The sequence below is a fragment of the Amphiura filiformis genome, chromosome 1 (genome assembly GCF_039555335.1).
Source record: "Amphiura filiformis chromosome 1, Afil_fr2py, whole genome shotgun sequence".
Lineage (NCBI taxonomy): Eukaryota > Metazoa > Echinodermata > Ophiuroidea > Amphilepidida > Amphiuridae > Amphiura > Amphiura filiformis.
In genome coordinates, this window is record NC_092628.1 from 8,736,901 (window position 1) to 8,751,106 (window position 14,206).

At 41.7% G+C, this 14,206-nt stretch overlaps 1 protein-coding gene across 1 annotated transcript in view; it reads right to left on the reverse strand.

Annotated features, from left to right (window-relative positions):
- The window catches only part of LOC140155282 (uncharacterized), a 142,774-nt gene that overhangs the window by 34,827 nt on the left and 93,741 nt on the right, over positions 1-14,206 (reverse strand). Inside the window, exons 7-11 of the mRNA XM_072178053.1 lie at positions 7,567-7,865; positions 6,711-6,891; positions 3,647-4,952; positions 1,804-3,202; positions 1,162-1,203 (exon numbers count right to left, since the gene is read on the reverse strand). Of these exons, the coding sequence (XP_072034154.1) occupies positions 1,162-1,203; positions 1,804-3,202; positions 3,647-4,952; positions 6,711-6,891; positions 7,567-7,865 (3,227 nt within the window). The remainder of the gene's footprint in view (positions 1-1,161; positions 1,204-1,803; positions 3,203-3,646; positions 4,953-6,710; positions 6,892-7,566; positions 7,866-14,206) is intronic.

Sequence of the window (14,206 nt, forward strand, 5' to 3'; positions counted from 1 at the left end):
AAAAATGTAAACACCAAATCAGAAAATACATATCAAAACAAAACAAGCTGTATATTTTCATTTTGCTGGAACAAACTTCAAAATAAACAGTTAATTCATAACTAAATTCATAACTAATATCAAAATAAATTAAATTCTTACCTGTTGTTGTAGATAAAACAGTGGTGGATTCAGGCTGGGTCACCCTTTCCTTTGTAGTAAATTCAACTGGACTGAATGGAGTGGTAGATTCAGGCTGGGTTACCTCTTCACCTGTAGTAGATTCTGCAGGACTGACTGGAGTGGTGGATTCAGGCTGGGTTATCTCTTCTCCTGTAGTTGATTCAGCAGGACTGACAGGAGTGGTAGATTCAGGCTGGGTTACCTCTTCTCCTGTAGTTGATTCTGCAGGACTGACTGGAGTGGTGGATTCAGGCTGGGTTATCTCTTCTCCTGTAGTTGATTCTGCAGGACTGACTGGAGTGGTGGATTCAGGCTGGGTTATCTCTTCTCCTGTAGTTGATTCAGCAGGACTGACAGGAGTGGTAGATTCAGGCTGGGTTACCTCTTCTCCTGTAGTTGATTCTGCAGGACTGACTGGAGTGGTGGATTCAGGCTGGGTTATCTCTTCTCCTGTAGTTGATTCTGCAGGACTGACAGGAGTGGTTGATTCAGGCTGTGTTACCTCTTCACCTGTAGTTGATTCAGCAGGACTGACTGGAGTGGTGGATTCAGGCTGTGTTACCTCTTCTCCGGTAGTTGATTCAGCAGCGCTGACTGGAGTTGTGGATTCAGGCTGTGTTACCTCTTCTCCAGTAGTTGATTCAGCAGGACTGACTGGAGTGGTGGATTCAGGCTGTGTTACCTCTTCTCCAGTAGTTGATTCAGCAGGACTGACTGGAGTGGTGGATTCAGGCTGTGTTACCTCTTCTCCGGTAGTTGATTCAGCAGGACTGACAGGAGTGGTCGATTCAGGCTGTGTTACCTCTTCTCCGGTAGTTGATTCAGCAGCGCTGACTGGAGTTGTGGATTCAGGCTGGGTTATCTCTTCTCCTGTAGTTAATTCTGCAGGACTGACAGGAGTGGTCGATTCAGGCTGTGTTACCTCTTCACCTGTAGTTGATTCAGCAGGACTGACTGGAGTGGTGGATTCAGGCTGTGTTACCTCTTCCCTGTAGTTGATTCAGCAGCGCTGACTGGAGTTGTGGATTCAGGCTGTGTTACCTCTTCTCCTGTAGTTGATTCAGCAGGACTGACTGGAGTGGTGGATTCAGGCTGTGTTACCTCTTCTCCAGTAGTTGATTCAGCAGGACTGACTGGAGTGGTCGATTCAGGCTGTGTTACCTCTTCACCTGTAGTTGATTCAGCAGGACTGACTGGAGTGGTGGATTCAGGCTGTGTTACCTCTTCTCCGGTAGTTGATTCAGCAGCGCTGACTGGAGTTGTGGATTCAGGCTGTGATACTTCTTCTCCTGTAGTTGATTCCGCAGGACTGACAGGAGTGGTAGATTCAGGCTGGGTTACCTCTTCTCCGGTAGTTGATTCTGCAGGACTGACTGGAGTGGTGGATTCAGGCTGTGTTACCTCTTCTCCGGCAGTTGATTCAGCAGCGCTGACTGGAGTTGTGGATTCAGGCTGTGATACTTCTTCTCCTGTAGTTGATTCAGCAGTGCTGGCAGGAGTGGTAGATTCAGGCTGTGTTACCTCTTCTCCTGTAGTTGATTCAGCAGCACTGACTGGAGTGGTGGATTCAGGCTGGGTTATCTCTTCTCCTGTAGTTGATTCTGGCGGACTGACTGGAGTAGTAGATTCAGGTTGTGTTACCTCTTCTCCTGTAGTAGATTCTGGCGGACTGACAGGAGTGGTAGCTTCAGGCTTGGTAACCTCTTCCTCCATAGTTGTTTCAGCTGGCATTACAGTAGTTGCAAATTCTGCAGGGGTTATTTCTTCTGCAGTTGTAGATTCAGCAGGTGTGCCAGCTGTAGTTTGTGATTCAGTCACATTGCTACAGAGCTCAGTTGCTTCATCACTGCCATCAAAACAGTCTGGTGCACCATCACATACCCATGTGTCATTAATACACCCACCACTGACACATTGAAACTCATAGTCGAGGTCACAAACACAGCCAGTAGTTTCATCACTGTTATCTTCACAGTCGGTAAAGTAATCACATGTGTAGTTCAGAGGTACACAAGCTAGACCATCAACGCATGCAAATTCATTTTCCGGACATACAAGAGACGTAGTTGATTCAGCAGTGCTGACTGGAGTGGTAGATTCAGGCTGTGTTACCTCTTCTCCGGTAGTTGATTCAGCAGCGCTGACTGGAGTTGTGGATTCAGGCTGGGTTATCTCTTCTCCTGTAGTTGATTCTGCAGGACTGACAGGAGTGGTCGATTCAGGCTGTGTTACCTCTTCACCTGTAGTTGATTCAGCAGGACTGACTGGAGTGGTGGATTCAGGCTGTGTTACCTCTTCACCAGTAGTTGATTCAGCAGGACTGACTGGAGTGGTGGATTCAGGCTGTGTTACCTCTTCTCCGGTAGTTGATTCAGCAGGACTGACAGGAGTGGTAGATTCAGGCTGTGTTACCTCTTCTCCTGTAGTTGATTCAGCAGGACTTACAGGTGTTGTAGATTCAGGCTGGGTTACCTCTTCTCCGGTAGTTGATTCAGCAGGACTGACAGGAGTGGTAGATTCAGGCTGGGTTACCTCTTCTCCTGTAGTTGATTCAGCAGGACTGACTGGAGTGGTGGATTCAGGCTGGGTTACCTCTTCTCCGGTAGTTGATACAGCAGTACTGACTGGAGTGGTGGATTCAGGCTGTGTTACCTCTTCTCCTGTAGTTGATTCAGCAGCGCTGACAGGAGTGGTAGATTCAGGCTGTGTTACCTCTTCTCCTGTAGTTGATTCAGCAGGACTGACAGGAGTGGTAGATTCAGGCTGGGTTACCTCTTCTCCTGTAGTTGATTCAGCAGGACTGACTGGAGTGGTGGATTCAGGCTGGGTTACCTCTTCTCCTGTAGTTGATTCAGCAGTACTGACTGGAGTGGTGGATTCAGGCTGTGTTACCTCTTCTCCTGTAGTTGATTCAGCAGCGCTGACAGGAGTGGTAGATTCAGGCTGGGTTACCTCTTCCCCTGTAGTTGATTCAGCAGGACTGACAGGAGTGGTGGATTCAGGCTGTGTTGCCTCTTCTCCTGTAGTTGATTCAGCAGCGCTGATTGGAGTGGTAGATTCAGGCTGGGTTACCTCTTCTCCGGTAGTTGATTCAGCAGGACTGACAGGAGTGGTAGATTCAGGCTGGGTTACCTCTTCTCCTGTAGTTGATTCAGCAGGACTGACTGGAGTGGTGGATTCAGGCTGGGTTACCTCTTCTCCTGTAGTTGATTCAGCAGGACTGACAGGAGTGGTAGATTCAGGCTGGGTTACCTCTTCTCCTGTAGTTGATTCAGTAGCGCTGATTGGAGTGGTAGATTCAGGTTGTGTTGCCTCTTCTCCTGTAGTTGATTCAGCAGGACTGACAGGAGTGGTAGATTCAGGCTGGGTTACCTCTTCTCCTGTAGTTGATTCAGCAGGACTGACTGGAGTGGTGGATTCAGGCTGGGTTACCTCTTCTCCTGTAGTTGATTCAGCAGCCCTGACAGGAGTGGTAGATTCAGGCTGGGTTACCTCTTCTCCTGTAGTTGATTCAGTAGCGCTGATTGGAGTGGTAGATTCAGGCTGTGTTACCTCTTCTCCGGTAGTTGATTCAGCAGGACTGACAGGAGTGGTAGATTCAGGCTGGGTTACCTCTTCTCCTGTAGTTGATTCAGCAGGACTGACTGGAGTGGTGGATTCAGGCTGGGTTACCTCTTCTCCTGTAGTTGATTCAGCAGCCCTGACAGGAGTGGTAGATTCAGGCTGGGTTACCTCTTCTCCTGTAGTTGATTCAGTAGCGCTGATTGGAGTGGTAGATTCAGGTTGTGTTGCCTCTTCTCCTGTAGTTGATTCAGCTGGACTTACAGGTGTTGTAGATTCAGGCTGGGTTACCTCTTCTCCGGTAGTTGATTCAGCAGGACTGACAGGAGTGGTGGATTCAGGTTGTGTTACCTCTTCTCCTGTAGTTGATTCTGCAGGACTGACAGGAGTGGTGGTTTCAGGCTTTGTTACCTCTTCTCCTGTAGTTGATTCTGCTGGACTGACAGGAGTGGTAGATTCGGGTTGTGTTACCTCTTGTCCTGTGGTTGATTCAGAAGGGCTGACAGGAGTGGTAGATTCAGGCTGTGTTACCTCTTCTACTGTTGTTGATTCTGCAGGACTGAAAGGAGTGGTGGATTTAGGCTGGGTTACCTCTTCTCCTGTTGTTGATTCAGCACGACTGACAGGCGTGGTGGATTCAGGCTGTGTTACCTCTTCTCCTGTAGTTGATTCTGCTGGACTGACAGGTGTTGTAGATTCTGTCTCTTCTCCTGTAGTAGATTCAGCAGGACTGACAGCAGTGGTGGATTCAGGCTGGGTTACCTCTTCTCCTGTTGTTGATTCTGCTGGACTGACTTGAGTGGTGGATTCAGGCTTTGTAACCTCTTCTGTAGTTGATTCTGCTGGACTTACAGGAGTGGTGGATTCAGGCTTTGTTACCTCTTCTCCTGCAGTTGATTCTGCTGGACTAGCAGGAGTGGTAGATGCAGGCTTTGTTACCTCTTCTCCTGTAGTTGATTCAGCTGGACTGACAGGAGTGGTGGACTCCGGCTGTATTACTTCTTCTCCTGTAGTTGATTCAGCTGGACTGACTGGAGTGGTGGACTCCGGCTGCATTACCTCTTCTCCTGTAGTTGATTCAGCAGGACTGACAGGATTACTTGATTCTGGCTGAGTTACTTTCCTTTCTGTTGTGGACTCAGTTACACTGACTGGAGTGGTAGATTGTGGCGGAGTTGTTAATGTGGTTTGTGTGGTTGGTAGAGATGTAGGACCCTGCAATGTAGTACCTGTGAAAGAAAAAAAGAAAGAAAACTTTGTAATGATATTCATTGAACTAAACCTTAAATTTGAGTTGTATGAATTAGCCAAAAACAAAAGGTAATATTGTGTATAGTTCAATCCGTTTTATTTAGAGCTGTGTTATCTATAAAATATAAACCATTTAACTATAATTTAGTCTCATAATTTCTCTGACTTGCAACATTTCGTAGGCCGTATCACATACTGACGTATTTGCAAAATTCGCATTTCGAGAAAATTCTAGAGATTTTCAGATTTTCATTTGCTGCATAATCTTGATTAAAATATTATTGTCGATTAAAACCAAGTTAACAGTACCATATTTGCAATATAATTCACTTATCACTATCAGAGCATAACTTATTCTCCAAAAAATCAAATATCAATCACTATGTGTAAAGGACTAATGTCTATTTCGCTGTTCAAATGACAAATACGTCGCGCAAATACGTCAGTATGTGAAACAGTTACGCAAATACGTCAGTATGTGAAGAGGACAAAACAGCAATTTTGCCATGCAATGACAGAGTCGCGCAAATACGTAGCGCAAATACGTCAGTATGTGAAACGGCAAATTCTTCAAATTGCAGATACGATATACTGGGCTTGCGCAGTATAGGTGATCGGCAAATATGTCGTTATATGTGATGCAGACATTTCAAGGTTTTGTAAATACGACATAATTAAATTAATTAATATTTTACTAATTAATGCACTTTGAGACATGGTTTTTGGTGAATATATAGAGTAGAACATAAACTAATATACCAATTTTCTCAAAAATTTAAAAATGTCGAATACGTCAGTATGTGATACGGCCGACGATTTATTTCCGATCCTCACCTATATTAATTGTGTCTCACATTATCTTATGCCCTGCCAGGGTGAAGCATATAGGTAATCCAGCGACCGGGGTTCAATACCCGCTGAGTCCCGATTTTTTTCTCCAACCAAAATTTTCATATGCCAGTTTGCTTGAGTCCCAAAATCAGGCTTACATCGTTTATTTAAGATCCTTGCATACATGTATATTAATTGTGTCTCGCATTATCTTATGCTCTGCCAGGGTGAAGCATATAGGCTGCCTCCTTCTTTATTATTTAATATTATAAATGGCCACTTAGACACAATGAAGACTTTAGTTGAGATTGCCTGAGTACCAACTGTGAACTCAGATAGTCCAGTGGTTAAGACTCTGAACCGGTAATCCAGCGACAGGTGTTCAATGCCCGCCGAGTCCTGATTTAATTTTTCTCTCCCCAAATTTGTCATATGCTAGTTTGCTCCAGTTCCACAATCATCATTTAAATTTTTCAGGCTTGCATCATTCATTTTCGATCCTCGCATATATTAATTGTGTCTCCCATCATTCTTACGCCCTGCTAGGACGAAAGCATATAGCCCACCCCCTCTTCATTATTTAATTTAGTTTAATTGTATATTTAATTATACTAGATTAATTACAAACGTATCTCTGTTATCTGGCTTAAAACAAGCTTCTTTAACAAGCAGTTTAATATCTATATTTATATCATGCAAAGCATTACTCAGATACGGTGGGCCCTCGGTCCACAAGCCTGTAAAAACCACTATAGGCAGCAATATTGACTTGTGCTGTGAGTGACTAGTATAAATCAGTCTATTTCCATCAATTTATTTCTATAAATTAAAACTATATTAAAACTATAAACTAAATTATAAATTAAAACTGACTGGTTCTCTTAAGGAACAGTTTGAATACTTACCTTCAAACAAGCATCCGTAGTAAATAGCTTTGAATTGAACAACTTTGCCAGCAGCAGGCCATGGTTGTACATCAGTAATAATAAGATTGGCAGCTGTAGCTTGTGATCCATTCGGCCACTCATAGCTGATGGCTTCAACAAATCTTGGCGGGGCAAGCATTCGAAGCTCTATCTCTAGATCCTGTAAGAAAAACAAAGAATGAGAAAAATAATTAAGGTTTGGAACATATTGTACCTACAAAATAAGGATGCTTGGAATTTTGTCATTGCAACTTTTTACTATATATCCCAACAACTTTATACCTTCTAAATGTCAATTGTTGCTATTGTTCACCCAAAAGGGTTACTGATTTGATCCAAACACAGTATGAAATATAAAATTCAAACTATTATAATACACCAACTTCTAAGCTCTTGGCTTACTGAAGGCCTATTGGCGATACCATCATGGCATGCATACGGGCACTGGGGACATAGTCAAAATTTGACAAAACATGACCAGTGCCACCAATCGAATGCCTCACACAACACCACTAGCCTAAGGCAGGCCCTCTCAATTGTCGGCGTGCGCCACTTGTGGGGCTTGGAGTTAGTCGAAGTTGCACACAAAGTGGCGCAATTTTAATAATTGTCTCCCCTAAATTTTGAACAAGCAAGGGTGAAAAATACCCAATCAGGACCTTAAAAACCCTTAAAATCCAGCAGCTGTGGACCCCCGATAAAGCACCACTACACCTTTTTTTTACATGCGATTTTCTCTGAAACTGTGTTTCGTTACACATGACAGTATATGCGATGCGAACAACAAAATAAGCCATTAATTAATTTTTAATTTAAATTTGTTCACACAACTTACCACATCACCATCTGGCATAGGTTCTCCTTCTCCATTGACATGCACCAAGGTGACATCGTAGGTCAACATTACTTTGCCATTTATCCCAGCCACACCAATCTCTAATGCTCTCACATCAACAAACCCAACAAAATCTGTCCGTATATCAAGACTCAGCTCTCCTTCAACAAAGTCATCAAAGTTGACGGAGAATATCCCAGTGCCTATCTCCTGGTATCCATTTTGATTTAGTGTTTGTGATGATATCAAACCAGCATCAAGTAGATTTTCATAGCATGGCAGAGAGGGTGTTGTTAAGCCTGTAACAAAAAATGTAAAATAACAGTTAGTGATACAAGAAATAACAAAGCAAATAATACTTCAGACCATCAAGGATTCAAACCCAGGACCTGTAGGTCTAGATCACTGCTCTATCAAATACCCTATAATCTGATCAGTCCCAAGTAGCTAGGCCTCATTACACTGTGACTGGCCATCAATACTGGAAGGGAAGAAACCAAAGATCAGAAAATAGCTAGTTTTGTTACAGGCAGGGTCAAGCTAGGATTTGACAAGTGCCCACCATTTTCACCAACACTGCCTGTCCAAAATTTGTCCCTGAAAACACAAACTAGACCTCTGCAACTTCCGGGGATTCAGTCGGTTCTGTCAGTTCAAATAGCTATTGCTATAGCTTTGATTTATTTGTCTGGTGTTGTTTTGAGTTCACATAATTTATTCAAGGATTATTTAGCATATCTTATGGGCATTAATTTTGCCTGTCCCAGGAGCAAACTGCATGTCCAAAATGATGGGTGGCTAGCTAAAACCCTTGTTACAGGTCATATAAACAGTGTTACAAAGCTGACTCCCTTCCTCCCTATACTATCTACATGTCTGGGTAATAAAACCAGAAGTGCCAATAACCAAACATACATCATCAACTTTTCGTTAATTGCTTTAACAAAACCAGTTTTATTCATTAATTGCCTTATTCCCTGTTGATGTGATTTTACAAATGTTGATGTGAGAGCAACTGATACATGGTATTTATATCACTTTCATAATTTTGCACAAAAGAACGCATATTGCACGAAAATGTGGGTCAGTATTTACTTCATGATTTCTGCTGGAGTGAGAATGATAAATCATGTGAACAAAATACATATTAAGTGAGAATGAATACAACTATAATTAATCATGTGACTTCAAAATGTTTGAGATCTGGTATTTTTAAACATGGTAATAATTATGTTAAAGTGGATTTGATTATCAATATACAAAAGATGGAGATGTGTACACAATGATACAATAATAATAATAATAATAATAATAATAATAATAATAATAATAATAATAATAATAATAATAATAGACATTATTAAAGTGCAAAATGCATAAGACATGTACTATATACCTTGTGAGTATATGTACACAGGTAAATATAATTTGAGCATAAACTGTCATTAGACCATTTTCCAAAGTCTTATACAAGCAACACAAGTTTTTAAGTTCACAATGTGAGATGTTTCATGAACTAAAATCAACAGTCACTAAGTACCAAATGATTAGGTCATGTAGGGATCGAATCAAAACTTGACTACCGGTTGACCCACGGTTACCGGCAATTGAACTGTGTTCCATTGTCAACTGGACAGAACCGCATGGAACCGGCAGTCGAGTTTTGATTTGATCCCTTACTGACTTAAGTGCATGCATATAGAAATAATGTGACTTAATATTACTGAATGAAGACAAAGAAACTGCAAAATACATGCAAGTGTGACATAAAATAAGGTAAATAAGTGTATCGGTGAAAGCTGTCTTAAAAAATAAAATTCAGTTAGTGTCAGTTTTGCTGAAATAGATGGTCATGATCTGGAGACAAAGTGGAAAAGCTTTGGGTTTAACAAAATACTAGTGAACTCAGGAAAGTTGCTGCAATGTTGAAACATGTGCTGTTAATACAAGTGATATTTATGCGTCAATCTCAAGATGCAGTATGAGTAATGTGAATAACATACTGCACTATGTAATTACTGGTGCAATCTTGTAAGATTAACACATGAAGTCCATTTGCAAAGTATATTTTGAAATTGTGCTGTGCAATATCAGCCCACTGATGCATACACATAGCTTATATGACCAAGCTGTGCAAATGGATCAAGACTTTCATGATTAATACATAAAACATTCAATAGTCCAAGTTATCATACAATTAAAGCATACATAATTATTACATTGGTGCATAAACTTAATGAACAGAATCATATTCGGTGACATTAACATGCATGTGACAAATTATGACCCAATCCACAACAAACATACATTTTTATTTAATAATTTTTTTATTCCTAAAAACAAACATGTATTGCTCATGTTATCAATATTATTTCAATAATCATAGCATACCAGATAACAAAATAAACGTTGGAATGGATTGGGCCACATCTAATTACACCAAAGCATTGAGCTATTCCAGTTGATATCATTACACCCCCTGTGGAAAACTTGACCTTAATCTTCAACAATAAAAGGAGTGTGAATTTCAATTGAGGTTACTTGAATGGGCGACTCCATTTGAAGACTACACCCCCAGTAGATTAAGGTCATGTCTTCCATAGGTGATGTATGGATTTCAACTGGAATAGCACATTACATGTATAATCAAAATAATAAAGGTAAGTATACTGTACAAAATCATGCCTTCCCATGATGCTTTGCATGACATAGGGATTGAGCAGGTCTAGAATCTGGGTGGGGGGGCAGTGGCGTAACTAGGGGGCAGGGGGGCAACGTGCCCCGGGTGCCACCCTTATAAGGGGCGCCAAATTCAGCATTGATTCTACATTTCAGCACAAAATCAACTAAATCAACTGAAAGACTGATATTCAACTTCTAGTAACCAAAATTAATTAGTGGTAGGCCTTATTTGTCCAAAATTTTGCGCACTCTTCGTATTGGGTACCACAACCCCTAGCTACGCCAATGCCCGCATCTAAGATATTCTCGGGTGGGGGGAGGGGCGCCAATTTTGTTTCTTGCCCCGGGCGGTACCAACCAAATTTACACCACTGGAGGGGGGCACTCAAGTTTTAGAATGTACACGTGCATGACCAGAAAAACATGAATAAAGGGGCTTTGAACAAGTTCATTAGGAATGTTGATTTTAACTGTAACTTTTGTTCATTTTGACCTATACCTACAAAACACGAAAGTGTTTAACTCATGTTTCACCACTACACTAGTGGCTTCATCAGACTGGCAGGCATCACATGTCTGACTGTTTCTTTTTATGGGTAACAGGAGGAACCGTAGAGGGTGTGATGAATTGGTTGAAGATGTTGCTGAGTGTGTGGTGAAATATCACTAAAAGTTTAACACCTTCATTTTTTGTAGGATTGTTCGAAATGAACAAAAGTAACAGTTAAAATCAACATTCCTACTGTTTGTCCAATTAACTAAGAGACCCGGTTTTTATGATTTATTTCGAAAAGTTTTCACTTTGGCAAAAAGTCATGACAGATAAATAAAGGGTCCTTTTCAGAGAATGAATGCTAATTGTGTGAATCCTGTTTAGGGGGTCAAAATCACCAGTTTTCAAGAAAAAAGGTTGTTTTTAAACTTCTAGTTGGTGCATTTAGAGGTAATGTAAATGATCCCACTATTTCACAAAACGTGTTTCTCTGGCATGTTTTGCATCAGGAACATCACCCAAACATAAATATTAGAAATATAGTGGCACATGGTGATCGTAGGTCAATTAGTAAAATGAAAGATATTGGATTCTTACATACATAATTGTTTACATAGGTCAAATAATTAATTAAAGTTAATTAAGTATAGTTGAGCTTTCTTACTTGGTGTACTTGATGAACTTGATATCTACCATTGGGCCAAATTTCATAAAAAAAGACAAAAATCACCATGCGCCACTATGTGTTGCAACTAACAATATATATACCAATTTTTAAAATCAATAATTAGTCACAAATACTCACTCAAAAAGTGCTCTTACTTTGATACAGATGTGCTTCTTGTTTTGCAAAACAAATCTCTTTGCAATGAATTAGTCACAGTTATTGTTGATACAAACATGATGTTCCTTTTGGTATAGTTGCTGTCTTACCAGCTGTAGCTACTGGAGATGTTACACCACTTGTTGCTGCAACAATAGTAACTGCTTCAGTAGTCTGTGCTTCTGTCACATTCATACAGAGCTCAGGTGCTTCATCACTGCCATCAAAACAGTCTGGTGCACCATCACATACCCATGTGTCATTTATACAACCACCAATGACACATTGAAACTCATACTCGACGTCACAAACACAGTTGGTTTCATCACTGTTATCTTCACAGTCGACAAAATAATCACATGTGTAGTTCCGAGATATACATGCTAGACCATCAGCACAAGTAAATTCATCTCCAGAACATATGAACGGGGTTGTTGATTCAGCAGGACTTACAAGAGTGGTGATTTCAGTCTTTGTTAACTCTTCTCCTGTTGTTGATTCTGCTGGACTGACAGGAGTGGTGGATTCAGGCTTTGTTAACTCTTCTCCTGTTGTTGATTCTGCTGGACTGACAGGAGTGGTGGATTCAGGCTTTGTTACCTCTTCTCCTGTTGTTGATTCTACATGACTGACAGGAGTGGTAGATTCAGGCTGTGTTAACTCTTCTCCTGTAGTTGACTCTGCTAGACTGACAGGAGTGGTGGATTCTGGCTTTGTCACCTCTTCTCCTGTTGTTGATTCTGCTGACCTGACAGAAGTAGTAGATTCAGGCTGAGTTACCTCTTCTCCTGTTGTAGATTCAACAGTTCTGACAGGAGCAGTGGACTCAGGCTTTGTTACCTCTTCTATAGTTGTTGATTCTGCTGGACTGAGAGGAGTGGTAGATTCAGGCTGTGTTACCTCTTCTCCGGTAGTTGATTTAGTAGGACTTACAGGAGTGGTGGATTCAGGCTTTGTTACCGCTTCTCCTGTGGTTGATTCTCCTGGACTGACAGGAGTAGTAGACTCTTCAGGTAGATTCAAGCTTGGTAGATTAGTAGGAGTGGTAGATTCTAGCAGGATTATTTCTTTTACTGTTGTAGATTTCGTAGGTGTACCAGCAGTAGTCTGTGCTTCTGTCACATTCATACAGAGCTCAGGTGATTCATCACTGCCATCAAAACAGTCTGGTTCACCATCACATACCCAGGTGTCATTTATACAACCACCACTGACACATTGAAACTCATACTGAGGTCACAAACACAGTTATTTTCATCACTGTTATCTTCACAGTCGACAAAATAATCACATGTGTAGTTCAGAGAAATACAAGCTAGACCATCAGCACAAGTAAATTCATCTTCAGAACATACAAACGGGGTTGTTGATTCAGCAGTGGTGGATTCAGGCTTTGTTACCGCTTCACTTGTAGTTGATTCAGCAGGACTGACTGGAGTGGTGGCTTCACGTTTTGTTACCACTTCTCCTGTAGTTAATTCTGCAGGACTGACTGGAATGGTAGATTCAGGCTGTGTTACCCCTTCTCCTGTTGTAGATTCAGCAGGACTTAATGGAGTGGTAGATTCAGGCAGTGTTACCTCTTCTCCTGTAGTTGATTCTGCTGGACTGACTGGAATAGTAGATTCAGGCTGTGTTACCCCTTCTCCTGTTGTAGATTCAGCAGGACTTAATGGAGTGGTAGATTCAGGCAGTGTTACCTCTTCTCCTGTAGTTGATTCTGCTGGACTGACAGGAGTGGTAGATTCAGGCTGTGTTACCCTACTCCTGTTGTAGATTCAGCAGGACTTAATGGAGTGGTAGATTCAGGCAGTGTTACCTCTTCTACTGTAGTTGATTCTGCTTGACTGACAGGAGTGGTAGATTCAGGCTGTGTTACCTCTTCTCCTGTAGTAGATTCAGCAGGACTTAATGGAGTGGTAGATTCAGGCAGTGTTACCTCTTCTCCTGTAGTTGATTCTGCTGGACTGACAGGAGTGGTAGATTCAGGCTGTGTTACCCCTTCTCCTGTTGTAGATTCAGCAGGACTTAATGGAGTGGTAGATTCAGGCAGTGTTACCTCTTCTACTGTAGTTGATTCTGCTTGACTGACAGGAGTGGTAGATTCAGGCTGTGTTACCTCTTCTCCTGTAGTTGATTCAGCAGGACTTACAGGAGTGGTAGACTCAGGCAGTGTTACTTCTTCTCCTGTAGTTGATTCTGCTGGACCTACAGGAGTGGTAGATTCAAGCTGTGTTACCTCTTCTCCTGTTGAAGATTCAGCAGGGCTGACTGGAGTGGTAGATTCAGGCAGAGTAACCTCTTCTACTGTAGTTGATTCTGCTGGACTGACAGGAGTGGTATATTCAGGCTGTGTTACCTCTTCTACTGTAGTTGATTCTGCTCGACTGACAGGAGTGGTAGATTCAGGCTGTGTTACCCCTTCTCCTGTTGTAGATTCAGCAGCACTGAATGGAGTGGTAGATTCAGGCAGTGTTACCTCTTTTCCTGTAGTTGATTCTGCTGGACTGACAGGAGTAGTAGATTCAGGCTGTGTTACCTCTTCTCCTGTAGTTGATTCAGCAGGACTTACAGGATTGGTAGACTCAGGCAGTGTTACTTTGGTAGATTCAGGTTGTGTTACCTCTTCACCTGTACTTGAC